The 19,865-nt window shown below is 35.5% G+C and overlaps 1 protein-coding gene across 1 annotated transcript in view; it reads left to right on the top strand.

The window, feature by feature from the left end:
• Positions 1 to 19,865, top strand: part of LOC124367894 (lissencephaly-1 homolog) — a 53,641-nt gene that overhangs the window by 27,578 nt on the left and 6,198 nt on the right. Inside the window, exons 2-8 of the mRNA XM_046825088.1 lie at positions 6,711 to 6,864; positions 7,705 to 7,851; positions 9,853 to 10,009; positions 11,282 to 11,459; positions 13,293 to 13,428; positions 15,494 to 15,649; positions 17,018 to 17,213. Of these exons, the coding sequence (XP_046681044.1) occupies positions 6,711 to 6,864; positions 7,705 to 7,851; positions 9,853 to 10,009; positions 11,282 to 11,459; positions 13,293 to 13,428; positions 15,494 to 15,649; positions 17,018 to 17,213 (1,124 nt within the window). The remainder of the gene's footprint in view (positions 1 to 6,710; positions 6,865 to 7,704; positions 7,852 to 9,852; positions 10,010 to 11,281; positions 11,460 to 13,292; positions 13,429 to 15,493; positions 15,650 to 17,017; positions 17,214 to 19,865) is intronic.

The following is a 19,865-nucleotide window of genomic DNA, read 5'->3' as shown; positions in this document are numbered from 1 at the left end:
TGTGAAAATATGTTTATAGCATTATTTAATAGTTTGTTGCGTTCTCATCATTGTTATTAACTAAATATTTCGTCATATGAGTTTAATTTTACTGCGTTCAATTAATGAGATACCAAACTTTGGAACTGTTAAATCGCATTGCAATTTGAGTGTGATAAAATAACTCCAAACAAATATGTTATATCTTATGTGGCTTAATGTTACAGAGCGCCTGTTCGTATTTATTATTTTAAAAGCTCGTTAGAATATATGATACTGTAAGTTACAGAGTTCTGCACATTGATGTGTGTTTTCCTAGAACCAAACTTAGATCTCCTGATTAACGTTTTCTAAGTATTGTCACAGAGTAATAAGGTATATATACTTTATTACTCTGTGGTATTGTCATTGGTTAGTAACGGCCAATAAAATAAACGTTGGGGAAATTTGACGATCAAACCAACATAACGGGAAATAAGTTTAATACATATAATAATTCTACACGATTGAATGCCTTATTTGCACAATTGAATAAAAATACTTGAGATATTCAATATTCATTGAATAAATAAACCCTTTTTAATGCCAATTAAATGTTTTCTTATTTTGTTCTCACATTTATTTACAAATGAGGTTCCAAACTTCTACACCAAGGAACTATTTTATGTTTTAGTATTTGTTTTTAAGTGTATAGGGTTTTGACATAAAATTGCCATTATCCGCCATTTGCAGTTAAAAATGTTCCATTTGTTAGAACCGGATATAGCCCTTATGACAATTATTTCTATTTAAAAATCTACAAAGTTGCAACTTTAAAGGTTTTTTAGTAATATATTCATTAATTAATTAAAGCACACACCTGTGCGATATAAATTAGACAGATTAGACATAGTATAATGGGGGTAATTTAAACAGTGTTTAATTGACGGGCGAAAATATTTTCTAGTTTCTCAGCAGCACCTTGCCTTAATAGAAACACCTGTTTCAGATATTATAATGTATCTGATCTGTGATGGAAAGTCACTTTTGGATTCAACACCTGCTAGGTTAATCCCGACTTCTAACTGGGAGGCTCTATGGAGCGGTTCCGCCTTCATTAGTGTCGCCGCAGAGCGGATTATTTAAATAGCGCGGTTGACGTGGATGTGCAAGTGGGTGGATGACGTGCATGGGCGAAGTAGGCGCTTTGTTGTAGTGCGAGTTTTGTGGGGTGGATGAGGAGGGGAGGGTTCGGCGATTTAAATTTTGGATCAGTTAAAACCAACACTGTTAGGAAAGTCGACGTGAAAATAGTTTACCCGAAGGGGATGTATGCATAATTAGCCTTATCTCATCTGTCCTTCCCGATATCAAAGAGGTTTATTTTTCTTGGAAAGGGGCAGGCGGATGGTGGGAGATTGATTAGACGAAATGGCGTGGGCCGTCGTCTGGCTCTGTTTTCAAGTGCAATCAGCTGACTGTGACGTCACCGGACTCCATTTATTGATTCCTCAACCCTCACACCGGCCGTTGCCATGGCGACCGCTACTAGCCGTCGTGAAGACATCGTCCTCGCTCGCTCGCACCTTCCCCTTGACTTTGACGGCGCTGAAAACGTTCACGCTCAGGCAGACGGACTAAATTTAGCCCCTGTACCGTCTCCGACATGATTCCAACTGTGGGCAGGGTTCTCCTAATTAATTATCTGTTAGCACGCGTCCTATCGCTAGTTTTATCCCGTTTTACCCAATTAGCCTTGGTTGTTATGCAGTGACCGAGGTACAATTTAATAGGAAAAGCATACAAGCATTATTCATACATGCTTGCATGTACGTACATTTTAAACTAACTGTCACCTCAATTGTATGTTTGTAAATTTGTTATTAACAGACCAAGGAATGTCATACATTCCATCACCGATTACCGCCACTAACACTAATATGCCATTCCATATGGTTTATGAAATTTATTTTTTGTTAGGTATCGCTTTTTAATTTCACAACCAGGCCCTAGTGAAAGAGATGAAGATTAAAAACAAAATATATTTATGATTTGTTACATATGACATGTTATTTTGACGATTTCATGAATTAAATAATGAACATTATAATTAAATGCATATTTTAAAATTACATTTAACATGTTTTTTTTTTGTTTTTTTTTGTTTTTTGTTTTTTTTTTTTGTTTTTTTTTTTTTTTTTAGTACATAAACATTTAGTCATTGTACATACATACTGTAAAAGTTGACATCCTCACAATCAGTCGTTTTGTATAGATCTGATTACAATATGCCCTTAAATACTACTTTCAATGCTTATAACCACTCATGGAATGATATATTTGGTGACATTTGTTGTCACCAAAGGTATCAGGCTTGTCTGAGGCTGAACATGTTTAGAAATAAAAGAACCGATGCCAATGCCTAAACGCTTCTCCTTTCTTTCCTAAAGAGGTCATCTTGGAATTCTCTAAAAGTTTGGTGGGTCCCCCATCTTTGAAGGAATCATAATTAGGGTTCTCAGGTGTAGCATCAGTACAGCCTCCTTTTAGTCGACAAGATGCCTGTAGGAGGTATTCAGAATCAAATAGTTGGGCACATACATATCACATGTGTGCACCATAACCCTTCTTACCTCTGCCTCCTCCATATACTGTATACAGGACTTGGAATGGAAAGCCAGAAAAGCTTAGTTCTAACTTCAATCTTGGGTTATCATAAAAGCTGTAGAAAATCCACAACAATAGATCTAGATCGGTCAGTCACTTAATTCATATCTTCCACACAGTGCTTCAGCCTTGCTGGTTATATTTGATTGAAGTCAAGCTTCGATCTTATATTTTGCCATGAACCTATAAAATAACTGTGCTAAATTTTGTTATGATCGTTTAAATGTCAAGAGTCATTATGATAAGTGATGAAAATGGGTATTTCCTAAGAGCTTCTGCCCTCTAAATGTGAGTTGATAAACAATAAGTTTCATATTTACAAGGAAAAAGTTTGTAATAGATTTGGCAAAAATAAGACAGAAAAAACGGTCACTGCAATGTTTTCAAGCAGACATAGACAAATTCACAACATTTGTCACTGCTTATTGAGTTTTAGGCTTGACTATGTTCACCAAACTACATTTAGATGTTACAACTAGGGTAACATACCAGTTACTGTATACCAAAGAAGATAAATAAGAGTGGGGAGAAATATTTATTTTAATTTTAAGGATTGTTAATGTGATTTATTCTTAACAGTTATGAAAAAGATACTTGTTCTCTTGTTAGGATAATGGGTGAAGGTGTAAAATAGATATACATGATGGTTGGGTAATTGTAGCTGTGGATTAGTGAGGGTGTGGAGGGAGAGCTTCTCTGATCTCATAAGGATAAAGGGTGAAAGTGTAAAATAGATATATAAGATTGTTGGGTAATTTTAGCTGTGGATTAGTTAGGGTGTGGAGGGAGAGCTTCTCTGATCTCATAAGGATAAAGGGTGAAGGTGTAAAATAGATATACATGATGGCTGGTTAATTGTAGCTGTGGATTAGTGAGGGTATGGAGGGAGAGCTTCTCTGATCTCATAAGGATAAAAAGTGAAAGTGAAAGTGTAAAATAGATATATAAGATTGTTGGGTAATTTTAGCTGTGGATTAGTGAGGGTGTGGAGGGAGAGCTTCTCTGATCTCATAAGGATAAAAAGTGAAAGTGTAAAATAGATATATAAGATTGTTGGGTAATTTTAGCTGTGGATTAGTGAGGGTATGGAGGGAGAGCTTCTCTGATCTCATAAGGATAAAGGGTGAAGGTGTAAAATAGATATATAAGATTGTTGGGTAATTTTAGCTGTGGATTAGTGAGGGTATGGAGGGAGAGCTTCTCTGATCTCATAAGGATAAAAAGTGAAAGTGTAAAATAGATATATAAGATTGTTGGGTAATTTTAGCTGTGGATTAGTGAGGGTGTGGAGGGAGAGCTTCTCTGATCTCATAAGGATAAAAAGTGAAAGTGTAAAATAGATATATAAGATTGTTGGGTAATTTTAGCTGTGGATTAGTGAGGGTGTGGAGGGAGAGCTTCTCTGATCTCATAAGGATAAAAAGTGAAGGTGTAAAATAGATATATAAGATTGTTGGGTAATTGTAGCTGTGGATTAGTGAGGGTATGGAGGGAGAGCTTCTCTGATCTCATAAGGATAAAAAGTGAAAGTGTAAAATAGATATATAAGATTGTTGGGTAATTTTAGCTGTGGATTAGTGAGGGTGTGGAGGGAGAGCTTCTCTGATCTCATAAGGATAAAAAGTAAAAGTGTAAAATAGATATATAAGATTGTTAGGTAATTTTAGCTGTGGATTAGTGAGGGTGTGGAGGGAGAGCTTCTCTGATCTCATAAGGATAAAAAGTGAAAGTGTAAAATAGATATATAAGATTGTTGGGTAATTTTAGCTGTGGATTAGTGAGGGTATGGAGGGAGAGCTTCTCTGATCTCATAAGGATAAAAAGTGAAAGTGTAAAATAGATATATAAGATTGTTGGGTAATTTTAGCTGTGGATTAGTGAGGGTGTGGAGGGAGAGCTTCTCTGATCTCATAAGGATAAAGGGTGAAGGTGTAAAATAGATATACATGATGGTTGGGTAATATTAGCTGTGGATTAGTGATCTGAGGAGGGAGAGGCTACTCTGACCTCATGAGGAAGCCCACCTCAGTGTCTGGTACACCCTCCTCCCCCCCCCACACCCACAAGTCCAATGGAAACCCTACAGTTTGGTAGCAGTGAACAAGTGCTATCAATGTGGCAAATGATCTTAAACATTGCATCTAACATTGTAAATATATTAGATCCTACATTGTTATACACTTGTACCTCTACTTTTTTGTATTTGAATTTATTATTAATGATTAAAGTTTTCAAGAAGTCCAATATTCCTTAAAATCCATGGTATTTATTTACAATACCGTGACCATGAAAAATAGACTTTTTTTCATGGGTTGGGCATTTATAGCCAAGTATTATTATCACAGGTGCATATAAACTGGGGGGAAAGTATATCATTGTATTATATTGATGCCTTTCGGGCATTATTGCATTAAGGATGGAAAATAACCGACAAAATTTTGTCGAACAACACTTGGAGGGTTAAGGATCAGGGGCATCACGTGATCTGGGATTCGACTTTTGCAAGCTCGAGTTAATTTTTTTTCTAAAAGAGCAAGCAGTGCGCAGCACTGCGCAGCGGGCAGGCATCGTTGACAGGATTAACGTCATCATTTCAGTAAAATTGCCAGAGGTACTGTCAAAAACAGAGTTTTCAGAGGATTTAAAAAAAATCGTAACTCCTTTGATTTTCGTTGCCGACGAATTTTTTCTTCACTATTGTTTTCAGGAAAAATTGTAGTTTTCAGGAAAAAAAAATGAACATACCTTTCCATGGTCACGTTATTGTAAATTGATTCCAAATCCATAACTTTATACACAACATATGTTTGGTATCATACCATCATTGATGGTGGTCCTAAGAACATAAATCCACCATAATTCGAAAATTGGTGGGCTTGTAAAATATAATGCGAGTTATGAATACGATAACTGTCGTAATTTATAATTAATTCATTATTGGTACAGAGATATTCATTACCAATGGCTTGTATAGCCACTATCTACCAACTAAAAGTGGCAATATCACGGTCGTTCACAACTAAGCAAAATTTTCAATTTAACTCTTCTTCAACATGAGCAAAAAATTACACATGTAATTTTCAAGCATTTTTATACTAATACATTTTTTAATGTGCATCAAGTGAAATTTCAGAATGGTTTCCAATTTCCATTCAAATTTTTGAAAAGGAATAATTACATTTAAATTATTATGCGTTGTAGAGCAAAATGGAGAATAGTTTTAGATTTCTCATATAATTTACAACAAATTTGCTCTTATGAGTTTTTCAAATCGTGTTTGTTTTCAAGATGTGGCCATACAAAATTGTAAGAAGTAAACAATAATGTAATAGCAGTAAAAGAGACACATTTATTCATATTTATATTAGTTTGAAGATGAATACTATTCAATTTTGAAAAGAGTATAGTTATATATTTCATTTGCCTAAGCATCCACCGTAGAGCGAAACCGAAATGAGTTTAAGATACTCAGATTATATTACAACAACTATTATTCCAATTTTTTTTATATCACCTAAGATTTCCAGATGAAACTGATTACAACCAACCTAAGATTTTTAAACCATCGACATGCTTCTTACAACTATTTAAGCCTTGAAGATTTCAGAATGATAATGTTTATAACTTTTTGAAAGTATTAACATACCAATCAATAAAAATTGTCAACCATCAGCGTTGTACACAATAATATGTTTAAAACTATAACATATTTTCAATTTGATGAAATATGACAACTATATATAAAATATATTAAAATCCTATGATATCTAGTCTCTTTTACAAATAATGTAGGAAACTATGAACTACAGAAGTACAGAAAATTACTTTAACTGTGTCTCCACAATCTTTATAATCAATGCCCTTGTATTATTGCTAATGAAGGTTAGTTACAGTTATGACCTAGTTTGGTAACTCACTTGTATTCTCCTTCATCCTGTCATTGAGAATATAATATCAGCTTTCCTGCCAATCCTTTTCTTTTTGGGTACTTCCAATAATCATTTTGTTGTGGCCTCTCTTTTATTTCACTGATTCTATAAAACTGTATGTGCTCTAACCTGACTAAAATCCGCTGTTGTTTGCAGGAACAAGGCTGTGGCAGACTATCTGAGCAGCAATGGCTACCTTACGGCGCTCGAAGGACTCAAGAAGGATGCGGACATGCCCGGAGAGGTAGAAAGGAAGTACGGTGGGCTCCTCGAGAAGAAATGGACTTCAGTTATTCGCTTACAGAAGAAGGTAACAATCCTTCTACTGTTTTGTAGTTTAAAAAAAAAAACATTATCAATGTCGGACTTTGCAAAGTATACACTATGTATGAATCCTTGCCGACAAAATCTGTTAATACTGCATGTTATAGTACTTAGTAGTACACTTATGTGAGCTAAGCTAGGATGAAATTGTTAATGAATTGTTCAGACAATTTTTATTCATAATTCAGACGGACTTGGATATTCTAATTGGACTTCCTTAAAAAGCTTATTATATTCAGTTGGTGGTTATTAAACCTATTTTAGGATGACGTTGGCCCTTCTCTTCTTTTTTTTCACAAAGTCACAGATGATATTGTTCAGGAAAGCAAAGGAACAAGATATTTTCTTGGCAAAGAAAAAACTCCTTGATTTACACACTCTTACGAACAGCTTTGATAAAATCCTAGTTTTTAATGTTTATCAACAGTGATGAAATATATAACAGCCAAATCAAGTCACAATGTTTAATTTTGCTGTTGCAAGGTATTGGAATCCTTAATAATTGACCTAAATAAGTAGGCTAATTTATAAACTGTAATTTGAGGGACAAACAGTTAAGTTGTCTGGCATATGCACGTAAGTCAAAAGAAAACTAGAATCTGAGTCATTACCGTCTGAGAATACTGTCCTGGAGTTTATTCATAAATGGTTGAGGAGAGAATAATCTCTAAGCTGTGTGAGACAAATAAAGCCTTTTAAGATTTTTAGACGAAGGAGAGGGCGGATACTACTATTTAACCTGCTTACTTTAAAAAGGTTTTCTCGGAATAATGCTGTAGATTTGATGAATAAAAGCAACTTCTAATTCAATTTATGTTTTTTACAGGTTCTGGAATTGGAATCGAAACTTTCGGAAGCAGAGAAAGAGTACATCGAGGGTGCCCCGACACGAGCCAAACGATCACCGACGGAGTGGATCCCCAGAGCTCCGGAGAAGTTCTGCCTCTCTGGCCACAGAGGACCAGTCACCAAGGTTAGTTTACTACACAAAACTAGATTAACCCCTAATAGTCTCCTCCATTTCTCAAATTTTACAGATTTAGTGCACCTCTTAACACAACTAGTAACAGTTGAAAAGCCATGTTTAGGTGGTTTTTGCATATATGTGAATGAAAGTGAGAAAAATTTATAGTGTAAATTTAAAACAATAGATCTAGGCTCTGATAAAAATTATAATGTTAAAAAGAGACAAATGAACTAAGGATAAAGTGACATGTTAAGATTGAAGCTGACTCACGGATGTGGGTTTTCTACTTCTGACCGTTCCCGTTGCTTCGAGCGAAAGAGAGACATGTCAATTCATTTCAGAAGACTCGGACCCACTGATTGGCTGACCAGTTTACCGGGAACGCTATGCCATGTCACATGACCTTAGCTTATGTTAATTTAAATTGGTTCCCAATTTAATTAAGGACAAACACCTAAGATCACGTCTAGTCCAGAGTGTAACTCAACCCAGTTTATTGATTATTTGAGTCAGAGAAGACAAATACAAACAAAACTATTTTAAGTAATAAAATTGAATCTTATTCTAATAAAATATAATTATGTTATGTGATATGTATTGTTACTTATCATGTATATTTTTTTATAAATACATATTTATTGAAAGCCAAGTATTTTATATATTTATTTTATAATTATAAAGATACTATATATTGGTACTTACATTAAACTTTTCATAATATTAATTATTTTTATAAAATTTATTGTTTAAGAAAGTTTGAGGTGTTTTTGGGGTTGGAATGATTCTCCTGACAAATACATTTCACTGCATGCATAATACACTGTATTCCAAGAGAATAAAAAAGGTTTAAGTTTTATCAAGTCTCAGGAAATACAAACTTGTTATAGGCTTTTAAAACAAAATAATTTAATACTTCTAAAACTGCAGATATGACTAAAATTATTACTCTGCTTTTATTCGTATGTAGTAATTATTTGTGTAATCAACCAGCGTAATGCTACCTGCAGAGAGACAAAGAGTAGATTTCAAATTGGAAACATTCGAGGATCACTAAATGTTCATTGCTGTTTCATTCGGTAATTATGTGTTTGTACTGATGGGAGAAAGCAGAGGATAAGTGGATAGCTTGTAATAGCAGAATGATTACTTCGCATTTTCCACTGCTTGTAGCCGACTCCAACCAACAATTACAGTTATGTAAACACTTGACTATGATTACATCAGATGAGGTTTGTTTGTTTATACTCAGTCTTAGTTCATGTTGGGTTTGCGCTTGTCAATTTTTACTCAGCCGTAAGCCACGATAGTGAGTATTCTTAAAAATCAATTATCCCATCTAACACTGACGTGATAGTTATAATTTGGCACCATGTTTCTTTTTGCTTTGAAATTAAATCCTTAACTTAAGTAATGCTACATTACTGAAAATAATGATGCTGGATTATTGAAGATACTTCTATACAAACGGAAATGGCAAACCATTAGGAAATTTGAAAGAGAAGTGATCTTTTACAAATGTGAAAGGTCCCTCTTAAGTGTAACAGAGTATATTCATAACAGCTTTCAATTGCAGAGGGTAACTGCTTGGTCAGTCTTTCTAGCACTTCCACAAAGTAAAACAGTACAAATTTGTTTAAAAAAAATGTCAATTACTTCTTCTAAACGAGGAGCAAAGTAAAATATGTTTGACTATTGTAACTTTAAAACATTACTAAACACTTGAAACAAAAACATTCTGAAGTGATGGTAGAAATTATTTCTTTACAATAAATAGTGATCCAAAATGCCTGCTTAAGTGTGCAGTTTTTTTTATTTTTTTTTTAAATGTAGATTGGCAAAACATAGATGTGTGTTGTTACAAATGAAATGTGCCTTGTCACCCTCAAAATAATTGCTTATGATGACAGAAGAACTATGAAGGTGAACTAAATACTGCAAACTACATACATTTTTATTAGGGAAGGCACATTCCTCTTGGAAGTAACATGAACTCTGTGTTGCCCATAGGTAATCTTCCACCCGATCTACAACCTGGCAGTATCGGCCAGCGAGGATGCCACAATCAAGGTATGGGACTTCGAGGCCGGCGAATACGAGAGGTCTCTCAAGGGTCATACGGACTCGGTACAGGACATAGCCTTCGACTCCAGTGGGAAACTGCTAGGTCAGTGTACAACTGCCAAGTCTACCTTGCTGGTGTGCTAGAGTTTCTTTGAACTGCCATCAGTCATATAGTTTATTATATCTTAAGTTATATTTTTTACACATTTTTATTTTTTGCTCCTATTGGAGAACTTTACTATATTGTAGAAATGATATGTAACTTATTACGCACACAAATAAACAAATTTACTATATTGTAGAAACGATATGTAACTTATTACGCACACAAATAAACAAATTTACTATATTGTAGAAACGATATGTAACTTATTACGCACACAAATAAACAAATTTACTATATTGTAGAAACGATATGTAACTTATTGCGCACACAAATAAAAAAAAAACTTAAATGTGTTTTTCTTAGAAGTAAACTGTTTGAGATGCGTTATCCCTAAAAAATATTTAACAATAAACTTTTCTATATTTATCTTGCTAGGTAAACATAGGGTAACTTGTTTTTAGTTCAAGATACACTTGGTAAATGTCACATGGGAGTTATAATAAATATAAATTTAAAAGAAAACAGCATTAAAAGTAGACCTGCTGTTGAAGGAAGAGCTCTGGTTTTGGCTGTTGTTAAGAGGAGTTGAAAAATCAAACGAGAACAAAGTTGTTAATTTAAGGAAAACTTTAATAAAATCTTTTGCTTGAATAATTTAGTTAGTCTATTCAGTCATTCGGATTTATTAAAATAATACAGTATTCCCTGTAAAAAGAAAACTTAATTAATAATTTCCTCTACAAAATTGTTATTCAATTATAAACTTTCTACTTCTTACGCAAAATCCCATGCTGAACGGTTTTTTTGGGCACCAACAAAATTTAAACACAACAAAATACTTCACCAAAGACGAAATGCCACAGGAATCGTGAGTCAGAGCCTTAAGTACTGCCCCTTCCCTAACCTACATTACATCATAACCGAAGCCTCTGATTGGTCTCTGACCACCCAATCATAAGGCTGAAGAAATAATTGTTATCTATTCTACCCTACTGTAATCAGTTGTCATAGTTGACTTCTAGACAGCTGTCTTTCTGTACTATTACATACCTTCGCGGATCCTTTCTTGAGAAATAACATTTTAAATTTACCTATGCATCAACAATTCTGCTTATAATCTAAAGTATTTTTGTTTTAATGTTTCTTTCACAATTATTTATTTATTAAATGTATAAAATAAAATGTAGCAGACGCTATACCAGTGTTGTTAACTGAATTGGTTTTCAACGAGGTGGATGACACTAAAACTTCGATAACTGTGACTTCCAGTTTCATGCAGTGCTGACCTGTCCATCAAGCTGTGGGACTTCCAGCAGACGTACCAGTGCGTGAAGACGATGCACGGTCACGACCACAATGTGAGCAGCGTCACCTTTGTCCCCAGTGGGGACTTTGTTGTGTCCTCATCTCGCGACAAGACCATCAAGGTGTGGGAAGTTGCTACCGGGTGAGTTCTTATTAGTGTCCTTTCACTCTTTAACTCCTTAAGATCCTGGAAGTTAAAGATTGTCACGATTACTCTGTTGAAGTGAGTGTAGTGCTGTTGCCTAGTACTGAAATTAAAATTAGGTTAACTTCGTTAACTGTCAGAAATATTTTCTATTATCGTCTAACATTGGTTTACCAATAATTGTAAACTAGAACAAATCTCTGTTCCCATGAAAAATAAAACTCAGCAGTTTTCCTGAAGGAAGCGATAAGAGATAATGCTAAAAGTAGCGCAATGGCCCTATCAAAACCGTGGATTAATCCTAGCTAGTTAACTATGCACATTACCGTTTATGAGTATTTAGTACACAATAGATAGGAACTGGCCAATAAGCATCTAATAGAGCAAATGGAGTAGGGAGCACCCCAGGAAAAGTTAAGAGCGTAACTTTACATTATTCGAACTCCAGGTGAGGCACCACGTTAGGTCAAGAACCACCATTCACTGTTTGCAAAAAAATCATGTTTTAAAGTAAAGTTCAAATTTTAACCAGATCTTTCGTAGATATAGCTCGTCTCTCTAAGATCCTACTTTCGACTGCGCCTTTAATAAAATATTCAGGTTTTTATGTTAAAGAAAATGTACTAGTATAATGAAAATTAAAAGTTTTGGTTTGAGTTAGTGATTTTTGTTTAATTATTTTAATTGCTTGTTGCTATCCATGACTTCTTAAATAAATCTTGTGTGAAGTAATTGTTGTTTATAATAAATTCTTATCCTAGGTCCAGTTGTGGTGAGTACGGAGTGCTGGTACATCAGTATCAGCATAGAATTTTTAAAACTTGCTCATTTTTATATTCCTTTATTCCAGAAGAGTATGATCTAATAGAAAACATCTTTTTAACTATCTGTCCCTGAAAATTTACTGTACAAATCCATATATAAATTGTTGTATGATTTGCCTTTTTTTAAGTATTTACCTTTTGGAGTGTGAATATAATCTTTGTGTGTTTCGCTGTGATAAGCTGATTAAGAGTCACTGATTAAATTCATATACATTCATTTTACCACTAGAAACACCTTCTGATGTAGGGACTTGTGTATAAATAAAATACAGAAACAAAAATACTATTTGCTTACACTTAACTAGTAAAAAAAAATAAATTCCTTTCAAGTTTAATAGCCAGGTTCCAAGAGCAACATGCATTGTATAATCACATAACTTTGTTTTTTTTTAAATTGATAAAAAAATTTTCCATAAGAAAGAGTTTAATCATCAGCCACACTAGTTTTGGTGGAGGATGAAATAGGAAGATATCAAAGGGTTAAAGATATGAAAAATAATGTTTTCTCAGATTATATATTTTTTTCAGCTTGACACACTTCTACCATTCCGCATATAAATAAAGGTTAAATAAATGTCAGCAAACCATATACAATTTGTCATCTAGTATTCTGGTGATGATGTAACTATTATTTATGTTTCTGATCGTCGGTTTTAAGTGCCAAGCTAGAACAATATAATCTAGGAATGAAATTATCATCTCTTATTTTTTATATGCCCCCCCCCCCCCCACATTTCAACCCCCCAGCAAAATTTAGTTTTGCTACCCTAGAAAATTCTTATTATTTTCAAGAAAAACCAGTGTGTGTGCTTATACATTGCAAATTATCTGTCAGCTGTTAGAGTGCAAAATTTGTCGCAAATGCACTAAAAGTATCTGCCATGAATGTTACTCAAAAGTCACGTTCACACTACTAGACAAAAACACATTTTCTAAACATAACTATGTATCTAGTTCATGTGCAGAAATCTAGCAGTGTTACTGACCAGATATTGTGCTTGTACAGGTATTGTGTGAAGACGTTCACCGGACACAGAGAGTGGGTGAGGATGGTTAGGGTCTCTCCTGATGGCAGCTACATAGCCTCCTGCTCCAACGACCACACTGTCAGAGTCTGGGTCATGGCCTCCAAGGAGTGCAAAGTGAGTAACAAATATCGGTCTGTAGATTTTATATTAGGGTGTGTGTTACTGCCTGCTTCAACAAACAAACTGTCATAGTCTGGGTCATGGCCTCCAAGGAGTGCAAAGTGAGTAACAAATATCAGTCTGTAGATTTAATATTAGGTGTGTTACTGCCTGCTTCAACAAACAAACTGTCAGAGTCTGGGTCATGACCTCCAAGGAGTGCAAAGTGAAGTAGTAACAAATATCAGTCTGTAGATTTAATATTAGGGTGTGTTACTGCCTGCTTCAACAAACAAACTGTCAGAGTCTGGGTCATGACCTCCAAGGAGTGCAAAGTGAGTAACAAATATCGGTCTGTAGATTTTATATTAGGGTGTGTTTACTGCCTGCTTCAACAAACAAACTGTCATAGTCTGGGTCATGGCCTCCAAGGAGTGCAAAGTGAGTAACAAATATCGGTCTGTAGATTTTATATTGGGGTGTGTTACTGCCTGCTTCAACAAACAAACTGTCAGAGTCTGAGTCCATGACCTCCAAGGAGTGCAAAGTGAGTAACAAATATCAGTCTGTAGATTCAATATTAGGGTGTGTTACTGCCTGCTTCAACAAACAAACTGTCAGAGTCTGGGTTCATGACCTCCAAGGAGTGCAAAGTGAGTAACAAATATCAGTCTGTAGATTTAATATTAGGGGTGTTACTGCCTGCTTCAACAAACAAACTGTCATAGTCTGGGTCATGACCTCCAAGGAGTGCAAAGTGAGTAACAAATAATCAGTCTGTAGATTTAATATTAGGGTGTGTTACTGCCTGCTTCAACAAACAAACCGTCAGAGTCTGGGGTCATGGCCTCCAAGGAGTGCAAAGTGAGTAACAAATATCAGTCTGTAGATTTAATATTAGGATGTGTTAACTGCCTGCTTCAACAAACAAACTGTCAGAGTCTGGGTCATGGCCTCCAAGGAGTGCAAAGTGAGTAACAAATATCAGTCTGTAGATTTAATATTAGGGTGTGTTACTGCCTGCTTCAACAAACAAACTGTCAGAGTCTGGGTCATGACCTCCAAGGAGTGCAAAGTGAGTACAAATATCAGTCTGTAGATTTAATATTAGGGTGTGTTTACTGCCTGCTTCAACAAACAAACTGTCAGAGTCTGGGTCATGACCTCCAAGGAGTGCAAAGTGAGTAACAAATATCAGTCTGTAGATTTAATATTAGAGTGTGTTACTGCCTGCTTCAACAAACAAACCGTCAGAGTCTGGGTCCATGGCCTCCTAGGAGAACAATGGGAGTAACAAGTACCAGTCTATTAATAGCATATGAAGGTTATAAAATTATTATAATATATAGATATTCTTTGAGATCATAGAGTAATATTTTTTACTTTTAACATATCGGAAACCTTGATTTAAAATTAATTATGTTTTTGCATTGATTTAACATTTGTTCTTATGAGACCAACACCAAAATGGCTGACAGAACAGCCAGCTCTTTTCATGTAAGGAACTACTTAAATTTTACACTTCATGCAACAAGCATGTTTAAAAATATGTAACTTTATACATGTTTTTTTTTGGATAGCCCCAGTATAGATAGGCCACAGTTTGTGAGAGAGCCGTTGGCCGTGCAGTGTAAGATATCGGACATGGATCTGAATTAGAGATAGAGCAAGTTTAAATCATGTCTGTGAGTGTTGTAATTTTTATTAGTACTGTGGACCACATTGTGTTGTACCTGCTTTCTATCCTATTCTGTTTGATAATGTGTTTGCACAGACCAGTGTCCCATGATACCCACACTCTAGTGTATTTCAAAATGTGCATTTCTTGGGTTATATGAATGTTTGTAACTTAATATTGTGATTGCAGTCAGAACAATATTAATAACTTTTACTTGGTGCCCGACTTAAATTTCATTTAAAGTGCTACATATTTTTTTTTTTTTCAAATTCAATTTATAATGCTCAGCAGTGTTGTTGCTTTTATACTTTTGCTGTAAATACTCACTCACTCCCTTTTTGCATATTAAGTATAAGGAGGTGTAGTGCGAGTACAGCAGCTCACTTATCATGTTGTGTGCAGATGGAACTGCGAGACCACGACCACGTGGTGGAATGTGTGGCCTGGGCACCGGACTCTGCTCACTCGGCCATCAACGAAGCGGCCGGAGCCGACAACAAGAAGGGGGCCTACGAGGGACCCTTCCTCGTCTCCGGCTCTCGAGACAAGACAATAAAGGTAGGCATCTCGGATGTAGAAGTCTGAACGAATACTAAAATAACTTGTAATTTGATACTAATGGGAAATTCCCGTATAAGGGAACTTATCAGTAGCACTGCTGTTGTAGTAATTATTTGGAGTTCAGAAATTTCAACAATTTATCAAACAAACTATAAAAATACGATTTCTCTCAAAGTTCTATAGTATAATTTCGTTTATCTGGATTGGGACCGGAATTGATCGAGATAAAATGAAAATCTGAATAAGCTGGTAGTACATTAAAACACAATAAATTACAGATAATTAGGAATTATTTGTTATACAAATATAATGGTAATGGTAAAAGAGAATGAATTTATTATTTTGTTTTATAGAGATTAATTATAAAGTTAACATATAAATAGCAATGGTTTTTACTATTTGGCAAGAAACACGGTTAGTCTCTTTGTTTAACTTTGTTATACTGCCTCCGGTAAGTATGATCACACAGAAGTTTCAAAGCCATTATTTCCGCTAACAAGCGGACTTAATTGGTTTACTTTGGACTGTCACCCAGAGTAAACCATTAGTAGGTCTAGCTGCGTTGCAGAATCAGAATAAGTTATTACATCTTTCGGTTTCTACATTATCAGAATCGTTTTCACTGTCTTCTGTTACCGTTGAGAATTCTGTTACCAGATAGTGTCTGACTCATCGGTAGTAAAATAATAATTTCGGTACTTTTAATTTAGATAACTATAAAACTCAATTCGTTATATTTTAATGTAAAAAAAAATTGTTCTAATTTCGTAATTTCCCTAATTAATATTTAATTTTGTATGTTAAGAAAAAAAGTAACATGTTACATAGTTATAGACAAGTAGGCCTATATGGTGATGTTTTTTGGAAAATTTTTTTTTTTTTTTATAAAAAACATTGTTTTAAAGTTTTAAAACAAGACTTTTTGTTTGAAAATATTTATGCATGAGTAATTATGTAGAAAGAAAAAGAATTTAGCTTTAAAAAATTTGTAAATCTTATAGTTTTCTTATAATTGGGTTAAAAAAATATTTATTTAAAAATCATTGAAACGGTTTGCAGTATTAGAAAGTTGTCAAAATTAGGAGGCAGCTAAGTTTTTAAGTTTTAATAAAAGTTATTTTAGAAACAATCACAAGAGTAATGTAGTTTATTTGTTTACATGTTGAATACCTAAAAAGTGTATTTTATTTACAAATGTAAATAATACCAATTCATATAGAAAAAGCAGTAATCTGTGGCTAAAATTAGTTTATTATAATAACACTGAACAAGGCAAATATAGTGCCAAACGTAAGTTACATTTAGGAATCAATTGACATAAAAAAAGTTCGAGGTTTAGATCAAAAGCATTTGTGTGTACGGCAGGTGTGGGACGTTGGCACGGGCGTGTGCCTGCTGACGCTGGTCGGACATGACAACTGGGTGCGCAGCGTGGCGTTCCACCCAGGTGGCAAGTACATAGTGTCGGCCAGTGACGACAAGACTCTGCGCGTCTGGGACACACGCAACAAGCGCTGCATGAAAACACTGGAGGCTCACATCCATTTCTGCACCTCTCTCGGTAAGTGGGATAGTAATGTATAATGTAGTGGTGATATGCGCGGTTGTCAGTAAGTTGTAAATTATAGGACTATATCAACCTACGTAACCTAAATTAAGGGCTTATTTGTTTAAAAAATGAGTTGTAAGTGGTATTAGTAATGTATCTAAGCCAAATTCCGGGCTACTATGTTATGCGGACGACCTAGTGCTTATGATTAAAGGGAAAAACATAGGCAGGCTGGAACGCCTAATACAAACAGAACTGAACTTCATAAGCAACTGGTGTCATGGGGAAGGTCTGCGGATCAACCCATCAAAAACTAATATGATTACCTTTACCAGGAAAAGGAAATTCCAGCTAGCAAAACCGGTCCTGGAGGGAATCAGCATTAACCAAACAAAAGAAGTGAAGTATCTGGGTTTAATCCTGGATGAGAAGCTCACTTGGAACTCCCATATTAGAAACAAGACATCCAAAGCAATAATGGCCCTTGGGGCCTGTAAGAGACTCTTTGGATTTAAATGAGGACTTAAACCCAAAATGATATATTGGATTTACGAAACCATAGTAAAACCAATGGTCACATATGCTGCTCTAGTGTGGTGGCCGAAGGTCGAACAAACAACAGCTGCAAGAAGGCTATAGAGTCTTCAGAGGTTAGCTTGCTTAAGCATCACGGGAGCAATGAGCTCCTGCCCAACACTAGCAATGGAAGCGGTTCTGGGTTATACTCCTCTTGGCCAGGAAGTGATGAGAACAGCTGCGATGAGCGCAATGAAGCTACTAGGAACAAAGGTAATAAATGCTACCTCCCTAGAAGGCCACATGAAGATATTGGAAAATTTTCCTGAGGCTGAAATGCTAACCAAAGTATCTGATACTATGGTTAAGAAATACTCCTTTGAAAAACCATATACGGTCTCTATCGGAAGTAGGGAGGAATGGATTAAAAGGGAGGCCTACCCTAAAAAAGGAGTCCTGAAGTTTTACACCGATGGTTCACTCCTAGACTCTAGGGCAGGATATGGAATACATGGACCTGGAGTTGACATGGCTGTGCCCCTAGGAAGACATGCCTCAGTTTTTCAGGCGGAGGTCATGGCAATAGATTCATGTTCTAGAAGACTCACACAGTTGGGGACAAAAGGATTATCATACCTAATACTCTCTGATAGTCAGGCTGCACTGAAGGCACTGGATACCTGTTCGATTGATTCGAAAGCGGTCTGGGAATACAGGAATGCTCTAGCAGAGCTAGCAACAAATAACAGAGTAACACTCGGTTGGGTGCCGGGTCATGAAGGAATTCATGGGAATGAAAAAGCGGACATCCTCGCCAAAAAGGGAGCAGAATCCACATTGCACATTGGTGGGGCCTGAGCCAGGTTGTGGGATATCCTTCTCCAACATTAAAGCTCTGGTTAAAGATTGGGAAAAGAGGACAAGATACAAGAATTGGAGCAGAGCCTCGGGTTTAAGAATATCCAAAATGTTTATCTCTCCTTATGCAAAAGGGTGGATAGCTCTCCTAGACCAGAATAAGGAGGATATAAGACTGATATTAGGAATGTTGACAGGACATGGCCCTCTGAGGAAGCACCTTTTGAAGGTAGGCCTTAGTCGGAGCAGCGAATGTAGACTCTGTGGAGAAGAGGAGGAGTCAGCAGAGCACATTTGGTTGGATTGTCCTGCCATCGTAGAGACTAGGAAAAGATACTTGGGAGCATATCTCCTCAGCCCCAAGGACATCAGAGAACAGGAGCCCTTAAATCTGATTGGTTTTTGCAAAAGCCTCGGTTTTTGAGGGCACAAATTAAAGTAAGGGAGGCGCAAAGGTCCTTTTAGGACTAAGTGCGGGGACAAAGTGTCCTCTTCCCTCAGAAGGAAAAAAAAAAAAAAAAAAAAAAAAAAAAAAAAAAAAAAAAAAAAAGCCAAATTCCGAATCACGAATCTCCAGCAAAGGTTTGGTTTTGAGAATAGATCAGCGGGTTTCGACTATCAAATCTGCAGGGATTTGCTGTTTTATTAATATAAAATGTTTTTCATACTTTGTGTTTAAAAAATCGTAAATAGATAACCTAATTAACGAATTATTGTTCTTCTGTAAATAATACTGTGGCCTGCAGTTAGAATTTGTTATATTTGTGTTCTTGCATCGCCACGAGTTTGCTGTGTATGATGACAGCTGATCAGTATTACCGATTGCAAAAACTTGATTTTGTTGTACTTTGTGTGTGAAAACCCGTAGTTAGATAACCTAATTAATCTTAGTTTTGTAAATAATATTTTGCTTGCAGTTTATATTTTCTATGTTCGTGTAATGCAGCAAGTCTACTGCAGCTATGTACAGATGTCAGCTGCTCGGCAGGAAACAAGACAATTGATAATGTTTACTTCTCAGTTATTGTAGTTTTATATATTTCCTCTTTAAAATATATTATGTTTATATGTTTATTCGTGGCTAGGAAGACATATTATAAGCCCGTATTATAATCTATCAAATTAAAGTAGAAATTAAAGGGAGACATAACATAGTTTTTAAAATGTAGCTATTTCTCTCAATCTATGCTAATTCCTTTGAATTAGAGTGATATTCTTGAAGTACTATACGACTTAGCACATTCAATACGGGTGGATCGCCGGTGAGCCAAAGGACCCTGGCGCGCCGTA

Source organism: Homalodisca vitripennis, chromosome 8, assembly GCF_021130785.1.
Source record: "Homalodisca vitripennis isolate AUS2020 chromosome 8, UT_GWSS_2.1, whole genome shotgun sequence".
Lineage (NCBI taxonomy): Eukaryota > Metazoa > Arthropoda > Insecta > Hemiptera > Cicadellidae > Homalodisca > Homalodisca vitripennis.
The sequence above is the reverse complement of the archived record's forward strand: the minus strand, read 5'-3'. Positions and strand labels throughout refer to the sequence as shown.